This window comes from Struthio camelus, chromosome 31, assembly GCF_040807025.1.
Source record: "Struthio camelus isolate bStrCam1 chromosome 31, bStrCam1.hap1, whole genome shotgun sequence".
Classification (NCBI taxonomy): Eukaryota; Metazoa; Chordata; class Aves; order Struthioniformes; family Struthionidae; genus Struthio; species Struthio camelus.
Window position 1 is genome coordinate 4,650,691 of NC_090972.1, and position 15,700 is coordinate 4,666,390.

General features: G+C 68.1%; 3 protein-coding genes across 13 annotated transcripts in view; 1 reads left to right on the forward strand and 2 right to left on the reverse strand.

Moving 5' to 3' along the window:
• The window catches only part of SMARCA4 (SWI/SNF related BAF chromatin remodeling complex subunit ATPase 4), a 36,790-nt gene extending 32,052 nt beyond the window's left edge, over positions 1-4,738 (reverse strand). For all 11 annotated transcript variants that reach the window (XM_068922961.1, XM_068922960.1, XM_068922959.1 and 8 more), the window contains exon 1: positions 4,571-4,738. The gene's annotated coding sequence lies outside the window, so the exon portion shown is untranslated. The remainder of the gene's footprint in view (positions 1-4,570) is intronic.
• Positions 4,739-10,660: 5,922 nt separating this feature from the next.
• On the reverse strand, positions 10,661-12,235 carry TIMM29 (translocase of inner mitochondrial membrane 29). Its single transcript, XM_068922704.1, has 2 exons — positions 12,133-12,235; positions 10,661-11,350 (listed from the first exon to the last, which is right to left on the reverse strand). The coding sequence occupies exons 1-2, from the start codon at positions 12,233-12,235 to the stop codon at positions 10,716-10,718; spliced, it is 738 nt and encodes a 245-aa protein (XP_068778805.1). The 3' UTR covers positions 10,661-10,715.
• A 145-nt stretch (positions 12,236-12,380) lies between these two features.
• On the forward strand, positions 12,381-15,656 carry YIPF2 (Yip1 domain family member 2). Its single transcript, XM_068922811.1, has 10 exons — positions 12,381-12,467; positions 13,815-13,859; positions 13,969-14,081; positions 14,170-14,250; positions 14,328-14,415; positions 14,506-14,622; positions 14,715-14,881; positions 14,952-15,134; positions 15,225-15,349; positions 15,450-15,656. The coding sequence occupies exons 2-10, from the start codon at positions 13,829-13,831 to the stop codon at positions 15,460-15,462; spliced, it is 918 nt and encodes a 305-aa protein (XP_068778912.1). The 5' UTR covers positions 12,381-12,467; positions 13,815-13,828; the 3' UTR covers positions 15,463-15,656.
• Positions 15,657-15,700: the final 44 nt, after the last annotated feature.

The window sequence follows — 15,700 nt, forward strand, 5'->3', positions numbered from 1 at the left end:
TCTGCGCGATTGCAAAACCAAAACGTTCCAATTAAATTGCGTGCGCGCACTCGTCTCCCTCCCCTTCGCTGTTCCTAGGGGACGCATGGGGTTTTTATTTTCTCAGACGGAGAAGGATGAGAGCACGTCCTGTGTGCGCACAGGCACGGCATCAGCCTGATCTCAATCCAGATGTCTGCCACTACGGCCCTGTAAAGGCATAATATTCGCTGCCTGTGTAAGAATTAAAATTAATAACCTTTGTGTTTGTTAAGGCAACAGAAATTTCACACACTTCTGCGCTTTCAAAATGCATCTTATTTGTTTTCACAACCATTATTTGATTTAAAAAACAGATTAGAGGCTGGGAATTGTTATTAAGCCCTCAATTACAGAAGGAAAAAACCTTCCTTAATTAATTTTAGTCATTTGTCACGGGTGGGTTTGCTTATTTTTCCTATTTACAAGGCTTTTCAGCGCTTTTCCATGAAGTATAACGCCAGAATAGACTACTGTGATCATCTAGTTGGAAAATAAACTTGCTTCCTTGAAAACACAATCTCTTTGTTTTGTTAAACCAAACCCAGCGTTTGCAATTTACAGTTATCCACTAAAGCATTTGTTAGAATTTAAGGCAGTTTTATATAAGAGTTTTCTTGTATAGAGGGAAAGGGTTAACAGAATTTTCATCAGAAAACTTGGGACGCTTTAAAACCCCTGAGAACGAATTAAATTCATTAAAACACAAAAATAGAGAGAGTCATTCTCCTCTTAGCAGCATCAACATTGCCTTCCATGTACGACGGGATTCTCAGAGATGCCTACAGGATTTGGCTGTGTTACTTCCCCGTACTTTGAAAATCCTGTCGGTAAAACACTAAACTAGGCCACAGAAGTCTCATTTAGGATGATCTTTTTTAAGCTCTCAGTGTTGCGATACGCACGTTCGACAACACTGAAAACTCAACCTGTGCAGAAAGGTAATCAAATACGCCACAAGACACTTAAAAGCCACTCATTTCTTAGAGGATCTTAATGCAACTCATGAATTTTAAAAAACAGCTGCACAAATCCTTTAATTACATCCCCACTTCTGCTTCTCTTCAGATTCTGATCTTTGCAGGAGGAAAACACAAATTATTTTATCGCAGAAAATTAGCAGATTCTCTCAGCTAACTTGCCCATCTTCTTTCACGTTTCAACGGCGAGCGGATTGGCGGAGCCTGCTCCCTGCTCCGAGCGCGCTGCACACCATTTACTCACCACCGCACCGAGGAACCACAGCAAACTCCAGGCACCCTCGGCGCCCGCCAATCAGAAAAAGGAGAAAACAAGCAAAAAAACTCCTAGCCCATGCGAAACCTCTGTCACTTGCACGTCTCTGAGGAAAGCACGCTAAAAGTCACGTCCGCCTGGAGCACGAAAACGCTACGTGTAAATCTCAAACGCTTTGGGCCAGAACAACGCGGACATTTATGGTTTCTGTTTGTTTCTTCCTTCAAAATTGGGGTTGGGAACACATTGATAGTAAGAATCACCTAGGACTGGGCATTATTTGATAGTCAAAGGCCTCAAATGCTTTAACACGGTATAATGGTTGCGTGAAGCTTTTCAACACGTCACCAATCCGCAGCGCCTGAAAAACGCAATGTTTGGCGACTGTTTTGGGTTTTTTTTGTTTGTTTGTTTGTTTTTTTAAAAAGGAGCCTCGATTTGTGAACGGCCGTCAGAAACACACACCACAACCCCCCCACCGCGCCTCTGTCGCCGAGACGCGGTGGGGGAACAGTCGTTACAGACCAGCGCTACAGCCCGGGAGAAAGACACCGGCTCATAACAAAAGACGTCGCCGCCAAAGGCCGCGCAGCCGGCAGCGGGGACACGAACCCCCCCCCCACCGCCGCCGCCACGCACAACACAGCGGAGGAGAGAGGGGAGTCGAGCCCCTCCGCTTGGGGGGACACGAGCGCGCGTCCCCCGCCTTTTCGACGGGGCCGCAACCGCATTAAGACACTCCGGGCTTCAACGTGCTTTGAGTGCCTCCGGCGGGGTGGCTGAGGGTGGGGGGAGGAGGCTCCTGCAGGGGCTTTTGGGCAGCAAGGAGGGGGCGGCTGCACCCGAGCGCCGCGAAAAACCCTCCGTAGCACCCTGGGGCGGCTCTCTTTCGCCGCGGCTCACGCCAGGACGGGCTTTGTGCCGGGGGCGGCCAGCAGGGAAGGCTCGATCCCCCTCTGGCCGGCGCAGGAGACCAACCTTCGCGTACGGACAGGGCGCGCTGCCACAAAGACGGGAGGCCGGGGCAGCTTCTTGCGAAGCCAGGGCAGACAGATTTCATCCCCTGGCTTTGTCCTAGGCAGCGCGAATACACAGATTCGGCCACCAGCTCGGGCGCCAGAGGATGCAGCCCGGATGCCGTCAGCCCGAGGGATGCAATAACCCCTCTGCATCGCAGCCCCCCCAGGAAGGGGGCAAAAGGCAGATTAATTTTTAGGGGTGGAGAGCAGGGAGGGGGCAGCAGGCGACCTGAGGACAGGATGAGAGCGACGGCAGAGGGCCACTGCTCGCGGACGGGGTGGGGGGGGACGCTGCTATCAGTATTTCAGGAAGGAGGTGCAGAACGAGGAGCAGATCCCTTGGAGACCAGGGAAGCTGGTGCTGAAACCCAGACGGCGCCACAAAAACGCAGCTACGGGAGGAAGAAGCCACAACGGAAGAGACAGAAGCCGGGAAGGGGCAGTAGGGTATAAAGAGTGAGGGGTGCTGGCCCGGCGTGAGAAGCTGGAGGGCAGGAGAAGGGCAGTAAGGTGGGACGAGGGGGATCTCACAGGGTGGAGAAACGGCGTCCTCCAGAAGGACAAACAGCAGAGCGACGGGGAGAGGAGGAGCAATAAAGGGGAGACGCTCCGGGGAGGGGGGACAGGGACGCTCAGGGACGCAGGACGGGGGCCCTGCCGACGGGAGGGGAAATGCCCCGGGGAAGACGGGTGCTCCAGAGGACGGGCAGCACCCCACAAAGCGGGGGAGAAGGGATGCCAAAGGGGGGCGTAAAGGAGGGGGCGACACGGATCCCCCCCCGGGAGACAGCGCTGGGGGACAGCGAATGCTCGGCAGGTTGCGGGGAAACGGATGGGGCGGAGGGGGTGCAACCGACCCTGCTGAAGGGAGATGCTGACGGGGGGCTGAGGGGGGGGCACTGCGGCGTCCCTGACCCCCATCACCCAACCTGCCAGCAGCACAGGCTGCCGCTGAGCGAGGGGCAGGGGGGAGGCGGGGTGGGGAGCTGGGGGGCAGAGCCCCCCCCACGCTGGGGGTGGGGGGGAAGAGGGCTGCAAGAGCTGGGGGGGGGGGGCCTGCAGGAAGGAGGCTGAGAAGGGGAGAGCGGAGGGAGGGCTGCAAGAGGGGGGAGCCCGAAGGGGAACTGGGGGGGGGGATGCCTGGAAGGAGGGGCACTGGGGGGGCTGAAAGGAGGGGGGCGCTGGGGGAAAGGCTACAGTGGAAGGATGCTGAAGCAGGCTGCAGAGGGGGAGGATGGGGGGGCTGGGGGCCTGGGGGGGTGCTGAAAGAAGGGGATGCGGGGGGGTGATGAAAGGAGGGGAGGCAGAGGGGTGCTGAAGGGAGGGGACAATGAAAGGGGGGATGCGGGGGGGACAATCAAAGCGGGGGATGCAGGGGGGATGCAGGGGGACAATGAAAAGGGGGGGACGCGGGCAGGTAATGAAAAGGGGGGGACGCGGGCAGGTAATGAAAAGGGGGGGACGCGGGGGGGTAATGAAAAGGGGGGGACGCGGGGGGGGTAATGAAAAGGGGGGGACGCGGGGGGGGTAATGAAAAGGGGGGGGTCAGTAAGGGGTAGGAGATGCCAGGGAGGGGGGTCGATGGAAGGGGTGGGGGGTGCTGGGGAGGGGGGTCGATGGAAGGGGTCGGGGTTGCTGGGGAGGGGGGTCGATGGAAGGGGTCGGGGTGCCGGGGGGGGGTCGATGGAAGGGGTCGGGGGTGCGGGGGGGGGTCGATGGAAGGGGTCGGGGGTGCCGGGGGGGGGGGTTGATGGAAGGGGTCGGGGGTGCGGGGGGGGGGTTGATGGAAGGGGTCGGGGGTGCGGGGGGGGGGTTGATGGAAGGGGTCGGGGGTGCGGGGGGGGGGAGTTGATGGAAGGGGGGGGTCGATGAAAGGAAGGGATGCAGGTAGGACGATGAAGGTTGGGGGAGGGGGGGAGATGAACCGGGGGGGGGGGAGAGGGGGAGCAGCGATGCCAGGTGGAAAGGGCGCCGGGAATGCAAAGGCCCCACGGAAGGAGGGATGATGATGATGATGATGATGTTTGGGAGGGGGGGGGAACCGGTGAGCGCTCGTTGAGGCGGGTTGGGGGGGGGGGAAGGGAGAGACCGCTCCCACACCGCCTCCCCCCCCCCCCGCCCCCAGCCCCGAACAATGGGCGGGAGCGCGACGCCGAGCTCGCGTGACCCTCCGGGGCCGCCGTAGCGCGCCCCCCCCACCTCCCACAGCGTCTTCCCTCCCCCCCCCCCCAACCCCGCCGGTCCCTTTCAGTGAGGGACCGGCCCGGGCGCCGTGACAGGCCCCCGCCGGCCCTTACCGCGCTGGTCGCCGCCGGCAGGGTCCATACCCGGCGGGGCGGCCGAGCCCGCGGCGCGGCGCGGCGGGAACAAAGGAGCCGCCACCGCCGCCGCTGCCGCCGCCGTGTGTGAGGGAGCGCGAGCCGCGCGCGCGCGCCTCCCCCGCCGCCCGCGCGCGCCCCCACCCCGCCCCCCCAGGCAGGCAGGCAGGCAGCGCGCATGCGCGCCGGCTCGGCTTCTCTCCCTCCCCTTCCCCGCCTCCGTGCGCACCGCCCCCTGCGCACTTCACCCGCCCCCTCCGCCAGCGCAGCCAATGAGGGCAGCGGAGAGCCGGCGTGCGCCCGCCCCCCTCCCCGCGACAGCCAATGGCAGCGCGGAGAACCCGCTCCTCAGCAGCGCGCCTCCTATTGGTGAGAAGGGGCGGCAGGCACGCTCTTCGGCCAATGAGGCGGGGACCAGCCGGCTGGGAGGAGGGGGGGAAGGCCCGCCCACTACCGCTCGGCGAGGCAGCCAATGGGAGAGACCCCACAGGCCCCCCCCCTCCCCGCTTTCCTATCTCGCGCGCCCGCCCGCCCGCCCGCGCGCGCGCGCGCGCGCTGCAGCCAATCGGCGCTGCGCAACCTGCCCCGGCGCTGGCTCCATCCCCGCCGCAGCCAATGGGGTGGCGGGAGGAGAGGCGGGGGGCGGGGCGAGCGAGGCGCGTGCCGCGTGCCGCCCGCTCGGCGCTGACGGCGGCTCCCCCCCTCCCTCCGCGCATGCGCACTGGCCGCGCCACTGCGGCGAAGGGGAGGGGTCGGGGGGAGGGAGAGAGGGGGTCCACGAGGGGGGAGGTCGGGGGGGTCCATGAAGGAAGGGGTCCACGAGGGGAGGGGTCCATGAAGGAAGGGGTCCAGGAGGGGGCAAGGCCCGGGGAAGAGCGTCCACAAGGGAAGGGGTCCATGAGGGAAGAGGTCCATGAGGGGAGGGGGTCCATGAGGGGAGGGGGTCCATGAAGGAAGGGGTCCATGAGAGGGGAGGGGTCTCTGAGGGAGGGGGTCCACGAGGGGAGGGGGTTCATGAAGAAAGGGGTCCATGAGGGGAGGGGGTCCATGAGGGGAGGGGTCCACAAGGGGAGGGGTCCATGAAGGAAGGGGTCCATGAGAGGGGAGGGGTCTCTGAGGGAGGGGGTCCACGAGGGGAGGGGGTTCATGAAGAAAGGGGTCCATGAGGGGAGGGGGTCCATGAGGGGAGGGGTCCACAAGGGGAGGGGTCCATGAAGGAAGGGGTCCATGAGAGGGGAGGGGTCTCTGAGGGAGGGGGTCCACGAGGGGAGGGGGTTCATGAAGAAAGGGGTCCATGAGGGGAGGGGGTCCATGAGGGGAGGGGTCCACAAGGGGAGGGGTCCATGAAGGAAGGGGTCCATGAGAGGGGAGGGGTCTCTGAGGGAGGGGGTCCACAAGGGGAGGGGTCCATGAAGGAAAGGGGTCCATGAGGGGAGGGGGTCCATGAAGAAAGGGGTCCATGAGAGGGGAGGGGTCTCTGAGAGAGGGGGTCCAGGAGGGGAGGGGGTCGGGGAGGGGTCCATGAAGGAAGGGGTCCAGGAGGGGGCAAGGCCCGGGGAAGAGCGTCCACAAGGGAAGGGGTCCATGAGGGAAGAGGTCCATGAGGGGAGGGGGTCCATGAGAGGGGAGGGGTCTCTGAGGGAGGGGGTCCATGAAGAAAGGGGTCCACGAGGGGAGGGGTCCATGAGGGAAGAGGTCCATGAGGGGAGGGGGTCCATGAGGGGAGGGGTCCATGAGAGGGGAGGGGTCTCTGAGGGAGGGGGTCCATGAAGAAAGGGGTCCACGAGGGGAGGGGGTCCATGAGGGGAGGGGTCCACGAGGGGAGGGGGTCCACGAGGGGAGGGGTCCACGAGGGGAGGGGGTCCATGAGGGGAGGGGTCCATGAGGGGAGGGGTCCATGAGAGGGGAGGGGTCTCTGAGGGAGGGGGTCCATGAAGAAAGGGGTCCACGAGGGGAGGGGGTCCATGAGGGGAGGGGTCCACGAGGGGAGGGGTCCATGAAGGAAAGGGGTCTTTGAGGGAGGGGGTCCATGAGAGAAGGGGTCCATGAGGAAAGAGGTCCAGGAGGGGGCAAGGCCTGGGGAAGAGGGTCAACGAGGGGAGAGGGTCCATGAGGGAAGAGGGTCCACGAAGGAAGGCCATGAGGGAGGGGGTCCATGAAGAAAAGGGTCTCTGAGGGAGGGGGTCCATGAGGTAAGGGGTCTACGAGGGGGCAAGGCCTGGGGAAGAGGTCCACGAGGGGAGGGGGTCCATGAAGGGAAGGGGGTCCATGAAGGGAAGGGGTCTACGGGGGGGCAAGGCCTGGGGAAGAGGGTCCACGAGGGAAGGGGATCCATGAAAGAAGGGGTCCACGAGGGGAGGGGACTGTGAGGAGAAGGGATCCACGAGGGGAGGGGGTCCACGAGGGGGCAAGGCCCAGGGAAAGGGGTTCCAAGAAGGAAGGGGGTTCGTGAGGGGGCACAGGCCGGGGGTCTGTGAGGGGAAGGGGCTGGGAGCAGGGGACATGGGGGGAGAGATGGGTTTGGAGCAGGGGAGACGCGGGGAGAAGGTGGGGTGGGAGAGCGGGGAGAAGGTGGGGTTGGAGCGGGGGAGACGTGGGGAGAAGGTGGGGTTGGAGAGCGGGGGAGACGTGGGGAGAAGGTGGGTTGGAGAGCGGGAGACGTGGGGAGAAGGTGGGTTGGAGAGCGGGAGACGCGGGGAGAAGGTGGGGTGGAGAGCGGGGGAGACGTGGGGAGAAGGTGGCGTTGGAGAGCGGGAGACACAGGGAGAAGGTGGGTTGGAGAGCGGGGGAGACGTGGGGAGAAGGTGGCGTTGGAGAGCGGGAGACGCAAGGAGAAGGGTTGGAGAGCGGGGGAGACACGGGGAGAAGGTGGCGTTGGAGAGCGGGAGACGCGGGGAGAAGGTGGCGTTGGAGAGCGGGAGATGCGGGGAGAAGGTGGCGTTGGAGAGCGGGAGACACGGGGAGAAGGGTTGGAGAGCAGGAGACATGGGGAGAAGGTGGGTTGGAGAGCGGGAGACGCGGGGAGAAGGGTTGGAGAGCGGGAGACACGGGGAGAAGGTGGCGTTGGACAGTGGGAGACGCGGGGAGAAGGTGGGTTGGAGAGCGGGAGATGCGGGGAGAAGGTGGGTTGGAGAGCGGGAGACGCGGGGAGAAGGGTTGGAGAGCGGGAGACACGGGGAGAAGGTGGCGTTGGACAGTGGGAGACGTGGGGAGCAGGACGTGCTGCAGGATGAGGTCTCCTGCGGGTTGAGGTCTCCTGCGGGTTGAGGTGGAACAGCAGGAGCCCTGCTGTCGGGCCCGGATCTGGCCTGGCTTGGCCGTGCCCACAGCCCAAAGACAACGGTGGTGGCCGCTGCTAAGTAAAGCTCTGCCTTCTCTTCCAGGCTCTCCAAGCGCTCGCTAAACGTACGCTAATTAAGTAGAGCCGCCGCAAAGGACACGCGGGACCACCGCAGGCGGCCTTGGGGGGGGGAACACCACCTGCTTCGGCAGCACGGAAAAACGCCGGAGAGAAAGGACAGAAACTGCGACCTGGCGATGAAACCGAGCGGACGAGGGAGGTACAACGGGCCAGGACAGGGCCCTTCCCAAAAAGGGGGCTCGTGTTTTGGAGCTAGCTCCGAACTTCCACGTTTTACCTGCACAAATCGCCACGGAACGCCCCCTCCGGGCCGCAAACTCCCGAGCGAGCCAAACGCCTTGCGATCCCTTCGCTTCGCCCCCCAAAATTAGCTTTCGCTGCAGCAAGGGCGACCGCTGATTTCTGCTGTCTCGCAGCAAAAATCGCTCTCCTTCCTTCACCGAGAGGGCTGAAGCCCTTGCTCGAGATGTTAAAAAAAAACAAAACGGGGGGGGGGGAGGTCTCAAATCCTACTCTTAATTAAAAGGAGCATAAACGAAGCGGAGCCGCTGACGGCGACGTGGGAGATGTGCGTTTTTCCCTGCCCTCCTGAAGCCACAGAGCTGCCGTCGGCGCAGGACCGATGCGGCGCCGCCGCCAGCCCGACCCCTTCAGCGCCCGTCGGTTTTCTTCCTTTTCCTCCTCCTCCCCGGCCCTGGCGGCCGGCCGACCGCTACGGGATCGGGGGCGACAGCCCGGCTCCCTGAGGAGGGAGGGATTTCGAAGCGAAACCCCGCCAAGCGGACGATCGCCCCGCGGGGAAACAAGCTCGCGGCTAAGAACGGCGCCGCGCAGAAGCGGGGAGACTCAAAACCCACTGCGCTTGCACGACGGGAAAAAGCTGCCAACGCTCGGTATTTTCCGTGAGGATTTCCCAGCCGGTTTTGCCGTCGTTCCGGCGAGGGAAAGCGTAAAACAAAGGGGGAAAAAAATATATATAAAACCGTGTTAAAACACCTGCTCGTGAGCCTGCGTTGCAGGAGAGCCGCCAGCCCGGCACGGCCGCCCCGTCTGCGCCTGGGACGCCTCGGTCCCGGGAGAGAGCGGGAGGCGTCGGGGCCGACGACGTCCCAACGAGCTTTCTGCTCGTTAAGACCAAACCCGTTGCCGAGCCCCGGGCGCCCGACGGAGAGGCCAAAGTCTGCGGAAAAGCGCCTGCGAACGTACGACAAGAAATCGAGCGCGGCCGAGCGCCCGGCGTGCCGTTCCCCAAACAAATCGCGCCGAATCGGGGCTGGGTTGTGGCTGTTTTAAGACGCGCTTGCCAAAATACGGATTTTTTCCTTTTTTCTTTTTGGAAGGGAGTTGCTGGACGCGGACGGGAGCCGTCGGCATCATGCGACGCGCGGGACCGAGCCGGTCCCGACCCGGAGCTGGCTTTAAGGGGAGACGGGCTGGATCGCGGGGAGGACGCCGGCCGGCCGAGCTTCGGAAAAGGAAACGCACCCCTTAGGGCGAAGCGCGCGGGAAAAGCCGAAATCGGGGAAGGGGAGCGACGGAGCCGGAGGCCGACGCAAACGGGAAATAACGAAACGCCGAGAAACAATTAAGCCGAGGGGCAAACTGAACGCCCGGCGCCGCACTCCCTCGGCGCGAGCCCCCGCTCCAGCTGTGATTAGCGTTTCCTGGCAAGGCCGTTAATTAAGCCAGGACGCGACTCCGAGGTTGGACCGAGGCCACCGGCCGCTTCCGCGGGGCCGACGCGCCGTCGAATTTCCCGGGGATTCATTTCCCGGGAGCCGCCCCCAAATCCGAGCGCGGGAACGGGCGGCGGGGCCCTTAGAGCGAGACGGCGCCTTGCAAACTCCGCTTCCCCCCCCGAAACGCCCCAATTCCGGGCGTTCCCGACAAATTAATTCCTCCCCGCTCTTCCCCCCCCCCTCCCCGGGATAACGGCAGGCGCGATCGCAGTTAAGAGCGGTGGGCGCCGCCGTCTCGGTGGCAACGTCGGACCCCGTTAAAACCACCTTCGTCTTAACGGGGGCGAGCGCAGCGCCGCGAAGACGGGGAGAAGCGCCGCCGCGAGCGGCGGAGGAGGGAAACCCTCGCTGGGGAACCGCTCCGGCGCGGATTTACCCCGATACTCGGCGGCAGCAAACCCCGATCTAAAACATCCCGGCCGCGGCGGCAAACGCGCAGCCGCGCTCTGTGCTGGATACCGGCCGTGAATAATCCCACGAGGAGTCAACGCGCGAACGACAGATGCCGCAATAAAGGGTTAATCGATAGTTAGGGGGTCGCTGGGGAGCCCGGGGGGGCGTCGGAGAGACGCCGGGCCGCTAGCGAGGCCCCAAACCCAGCCCGGGGCGAACGCCCGCAGCGCGCGGTCGGTGCGAGCGTCGCCCTGCGTTTCCCTAGGGGGGGGAAGAGGGGTTCGGCCGCGTCCCGCAGGGAGGTTTCCTGCGAGCGCGAGCCGCCCGAGACCCTCGCCGGCGGGACCCCGCGCCCCCCTGCCCGCGGCGGGTGGGGGGCAGGCGGCGACGCGGCCGGCCGGGGCCGGGACGCGGAGGTCTCGCAGCTCGGCAGCACCCTCTGCCGCATCCCGCGGGAGCGGCGCAGGGATGGAGGCGGAGGGCGCGGGGCCGAGACGCTTCCCGCCGCCGGGCGCCGCATTCGCCCCGCCAAGCGCCGTCCCCGCCGAGGCGGCACGAAGGAGGCGGCGGCGCGCGTCGAGACATCCGCCGCCTTTATTGAGCGGCGCCGAACGGCCGCTGCGTCGCTCAGTCACCGGCCCGCGGCGCCCGGCGGCGGCGGCTCCTTCTCCGCTCGCTCGATTTGCTCCTCCGTCAGGACGACGGGCTGGTACCGCTCCTCGAAGAGCTTCTCGTTGGCCTCGGAGTGGAGGTGGTGGAAGGAGACGGCGCGGAGGTGCTCGGGCAGGAACCTGAACTCCTCCTCGTTGATGTCGCAGTCCCTCATCTTGGCGCGCAGAACCCACCAGCGTCCCCAGAAGCCCACGTCGAGGACGCGGGCCGGGAGCTCGCGCCAGCGGGGCTGCAGGTAGCGGCACTGCGCCAGGTAGAGGCCGGCCTGGGCGTCGAAAGGCGCCTCGTAGACCAGGGCGAAGAAGACGAGGTTCCGGTAGCGCAGCTGGCCCCGGTCCCGCAGCCGCAGCAGGCGCTGCACGTGCCCCTCGGCGACGCCGCTGCGGATCCACGGCGAGAGGAGCAGCAGGGAGCCGGCGGCCTCCAGCAGAGCCGCCTCGAAGGAGCCGGCGCCGGGGACGGCGGCGCCGCAGGCGGCCGCCCCGGCCAGCAGGGCCAGGCAGCCCGCAGCCCGGCCGGGCCGGCGCCGAGCCCCCCGCGCCGCCTCCCGCGCCGCCTCCGCGTAGTCCTGCAGCAGCGCCCGCCACCAGCGCCCTGCGCCCAGGCGCCGTCAGCGGGGAGGGGGCTGCCCCCCCTGCCCCAGCCTGGGCCCAGGAGTCCGGGGACCACCATAACCCCCTCTTCAATGGGCCCAGGAGTCCGGGCAGCCCCCCCAACCCCCCCTTTAATGGGCCCAGGAGTCCGGGCAGCCCCCCAGCCCCCTCTTCAATGGGCCCAGGAGTCCGGGCAGCCCCCCCAACCCCCCCTTTAATGGGCCCAGGAGTCCGGGCAGCCCCCCAGCCCCCTCTTCAATGGGCCCAGGAGTCCGGGCAGCCCCCCCCAGCCCCCTCTTTAATGGGCCCAGGAGTCCGGGCAGCCCCCCCCCAGCCCCCTCTTCAATGGGCCCAGGAGTCTGGGCAGCCCCCCCCAGCCCCCTCTTCAATGGGCCCAGGAGTCCGGGGACCCCCCCAACCCCCCCCTTCAATGGGCCCAGGAGTCCGGGCAGCCCCCCCCAGCCCCCTCTTCAATGGGCCCAGGAGTCCGGGGACCCCCCCAACCCCCCCCTTCAATGGGCCCAGGAGTCCGGGCAGACCCCCCCCAACCCCCCCCTTCAATGGGCCCAGGAGTCCGGGCAGCCCCCCCCAGCCCCCTCTTCAATGGGCCCAGGAGTCCGGGGACCCCCCCAACCCCCCCCTTCAATGGGCCCAGGAGTCCGGGCAGACCCCCCCCAACCCCCCCCTTCAATGGGCCCAGGAGTCCGGGGACCCCCCCAATCCCCCCCTCCAAAGGTCCCAGGAGTCCGGGGCCCCCTTGGACCCCCCCAGCCCGGCCCTCACCGGCGCGGCTCCCCGCGATGCGCGCCCAGAGCCCGCCGCTCCCCCGGGCCGGGGCCGGGGCCGGGGCCGGGGCCGGGGCCGCCGCCTCCCCCGCCGCCGCCATGGCCGCGAGCGGCGCCGGAAGTGGCTCCGGCCGGGACGGACACGGGGACGGACCGGGCGGAACCATGACGGCGGGGGGGCGGGGCCGGGGGGGCCGGACACGGGGACGGACCGGGCGGAACCATCGCGGCGGGGGGGCGGGGCCGGGGGGGCCGGACACGGGGACGGACCGGGCGGAACCATCGCGGCGGCGGCGGCGGGGGGGGGGAGCCACGTCCGCGGGGCCGGGCCGGGTACCGGGGGGGGGGGGAACCGGGGTGGGGGGGGACCGGGAGGAGCCGGGGGGTCCCGGTCCAGGCCCAGGAGTCCCCGGGGGGGGTTATGGGGGTCCCGGTGCAGCCCCACGGCGGGGCTGGCGGGTCCTGACCCAGGCGGTGCCGGTCCCGGGGGGTCCTGGGAGTCGCGGGATGCTGGAGGGGGGTCCCGGAGGCCCCAGTGCCGGGGGGATCCTGGGGATACCGGGCCCGGGATGCCGGGGGAGCTCCGGGGGGGGGGTCCCGGGGGTCCTGGTGCCGGGGGGGGCTGCGGGGTCCTGGGGGGGTCCCGGGGGTCCTGGTGCCGGGGGGTGCTGGGGGGTCCCTGGAGATACCAAGCCCGAGATGCCGGGAGGGTACCGGGGGGGGGGTCCTGGGGATACTGGGCCCGGGATGCCGGTGGGGGGGCCGGTCCCGGTGCCAGAGGGGGCCCTGGGGATACTGGGCCTGGGATGCTGGGGGGGGTCCGGGGGGGTCCCGGGGGTCCCGGTGCTGGGGGGGCCTGAGGGGTCCTGGGGATACTGGGCCCGGGATGCTGGGGGGTACTAGGGGGGTCCCTGGGGATACCAGGCCCGAGATGCCGGGAGGGTACCGGGGAGGGTCCCGGGGGTCCTGGTGCTGGGGGGTCCTGGGGATACCGGGCCCGGGATGTTGGGGGGGGGTCTCGGGGGTCCCGGTGCCGGGGGGTCCTGGGGATACCGGGCCCGGGATGCCGGGGGAGCTCCGGGGGGGGGTCCCGGGGGTCCTGGTGCCGGGGGGTGCTGGGGGGTCCTGGGGGGGTCCCGGGGGTCCTGGTGCCGGGGGGGGCTGCGGGGTCCTGGGGGAGTCCCGGGGGTCCGGGTGCTGGGGGGTCCCTGGGGATACCAGGCCCGAGATGCCGGGAGGGTACCGGGGGGGGGTCCCGGGGGTCCTGGTGCTGGGGGGTCCTGGGGATACTGGGCCCGGGATGCCGGTGGGGGGGTCCCAGTGCCAGAGGGGGCCCTGGGGATACTGGGCCTGGGATGCTGGGGGGGGTCCGGGGGGGTCCCGGTGCTGGGGGGGCCTGAGGGGTCCTGGGGATACTGGGCCCGGGATGCTGGGGGGTACTGGGGGGGTCCCTGGGGATACCAGGCCCGAGATGCCGGGAGGGTTCCGGGGGGGGTCCCGGGGGTCCTGGTGCTGGGGGGTCCTGGGGATACTGGGCCCGGGATGCCCGGGGGGGGGTCCCGGTGCCAGAGGGGGCCCTGGGGATACTGGGCCTGGGATGCTGGGGGGGGTCCGGGGGGGGGTCCCGGTGCTGGTGGGGGGGGGGGGGCGCCCCAACCGCCTCACGTCTCGCTCCCGCAGCGAGAGACCCCGCCATGGCGGCGTCCGCCGAGCTGCGGTTTCACGGTGAGTCCCGGCGCGACGTCGGGGCAGAGCCGGGGCCCCCCCGCCGCGGCCCCCCCCGCCGCGGCGCCGGGCCCCTCGCGGCCGCCTGACGCCGACCGTCACCGCGCAGAGCTCGAGGAGGCGGCGGAGCCGCCGGCGGGCGAGCGGCCGAGCCACGCGGCCGTGGAGCTGGGGCCCGGCTGCGAGGAGGGCGAGCCGGGGGCCGACGCCGACAGCGCCGAGGTGACGCAGCCGCCGCCGCCGCCGGCACCACGGGGAGCGGAGGCCCCCGGCCGCGGCCCCGCGCTCACGGCCCTTCCTCCGCCCGCAGCTCCTGGGCGGGCAGCAGCAGCCGCGCAGCTTCTGGACCTTCGAGTATTACCAGGCTTTCTTCGACGTCGACACCCACCAGGTAGCGGCGGTCGCGGCGGCCGGACGGCCCGGCTCCTCGGCGCCCGCCGCCTCTGAGACGCCGTCGCCCGCCGGCAGGTGCTGGACAGGATCAAGGGCTCCGTGACGCCGCTGCCGGGGAAGAACTTTGTGCGCCACCGCTTGCGGAACAACCCCGACCTGTACGGTGAGAGGGCAGAGCTGCCGCTGGCCGGGCGCCTGCCGGCGCCCCGGGGCCGGCCCCTCGCCGACCGCCCACCCGCTTTCCCCTCCCCAGGGCCCTTCTGGATCTGCGCCACCCTCGTGTTCGCCCTGGCCATCAGCGGCAACTTGTCCCACCTGCCGGAGAAGCAGGCGTCCCCCTCCTTCCACTACAGCCCCCAGTTCCACAAAGGTGCGAGGCCCCGGGCTGGCGGGGGGACGCGGGGAAGGGGACGGGGCAGCCCGGGCTTTGCCTTCATTGTCCCCGTCCCGTCCCCTCCGCAGTCACCATCGCCGCCACCGTCGTCTACTGCTACGCCTGGCTGGTGCCGCTGGCGCTCTGGGGCTACCTGCGGTGGCGGCGGGGCCCCGGGGCGCGCGGCAGCTCCTACAGCTTCCTGGAGACGGTCTGCGTCTACGGCTACTCGCTCTTCGTCTACATCCCCACAGCGGTGAGTCCCCGGGGCGGCGGCGGTGGGGCCGCGTCCCCCAGCGGAGCTGACGCCGCCGCCGTCCCCGCAGGTGCTGTGGCTGATCCCGGCCGCCTGGCTGCAGTGGCTGCTGCTGGCCGTGGCCGCGCTGCTCTCGGCCTCGGTGCTGGCGCTCACCTTCTGGCCGCTGGTGCGGGCCGAGGGCCGGGCGGCCGCCCTGGCCCTGCTGGCCGCCGTCGTCGCCCTGCACGCCCTGCTCGCCGTCTGCTGCAAGGTACCGCTCGCCGCGGGCCGGGGGGAGCGCCGCTCTGGGGACGCCGGACCCCCCCACTCATTCCCTCCTTTTATTTTTTCTCCCTCCCAGCTTTATTTTTTCCAGCGGCCGCCGGGCGCCGGCCCGGCCCCCTCGCCGCTCCACGCCACGCTGGGGACCGAGCCCCACCACAGCCGCGCGCCCCACCACTTCGCCAACCTCTCCCAGCCGGCGAGGTAAGAGGGGGACCCCGAGCGGGGCAGGCAGCCCCCGGCTCGATGCGGACGGCCCCGGTGGGGGGCCAAACCCTCGCCTGGCCCTCGGCTCTTCCCGCAGCTCGAGGCAGTGACGCGGCTCCAGCCCCCGCGCGAGGACGCGGCCGTTTTCCTGCCTGGCGCGGCCGGCTCTGCCCTGCCGGCGGCTCTCGGCACAGCCCGGTTCCCGGCGGGACTCCTCCGGACGGGGTGCCGGGCCGGGCCAGCACCGTCCCCAACTCTTCTCTATGCAAACAGCGACCGAAATAAACCCCGGGGCTGTCCCCGCCTGGCGACCCGCGTTGTCTCCGGCTGGGAGCCGAGGGCCTGGGG

Coding starts and splice junctions, on each gene's coding strand:
- TIMM29 (XM_068922704.1), bottom strand. CDS start 12,235: ATGGCGGCGGCGGGGGAGGCGGCGGCCCCGGCCCCGGCCCCGGCCCCG. Junction 11,351..12,132: donor CATCGCGGGGAGCCGCGCCG/GTGAGGGCCGGG, acceptor GCCTGGGCGCAG/GGCGCTGGTGGCGGGCGCTG.
- YIPF2 (XM_068922811.1), top strand. CDS start 13,829: ATGGCGGCGTCCGCCGAGCTGCGGTTTCACG. Junction 13,860..13,968: donor CGCCGAGCTGCGGTTTCACG/GTGAGTCCCGGC, acceptor GTCACCGCGCAG/AGCTCGAGGAGGCGGCGGAG. Junction 15,135..15,224: donor TGCTCGCCGTCTGCTGCAAG/GTACCGCTCGCC, acceptor TCTCCCTCCCAG/CTTTATTTTTTCCAGCGGCC.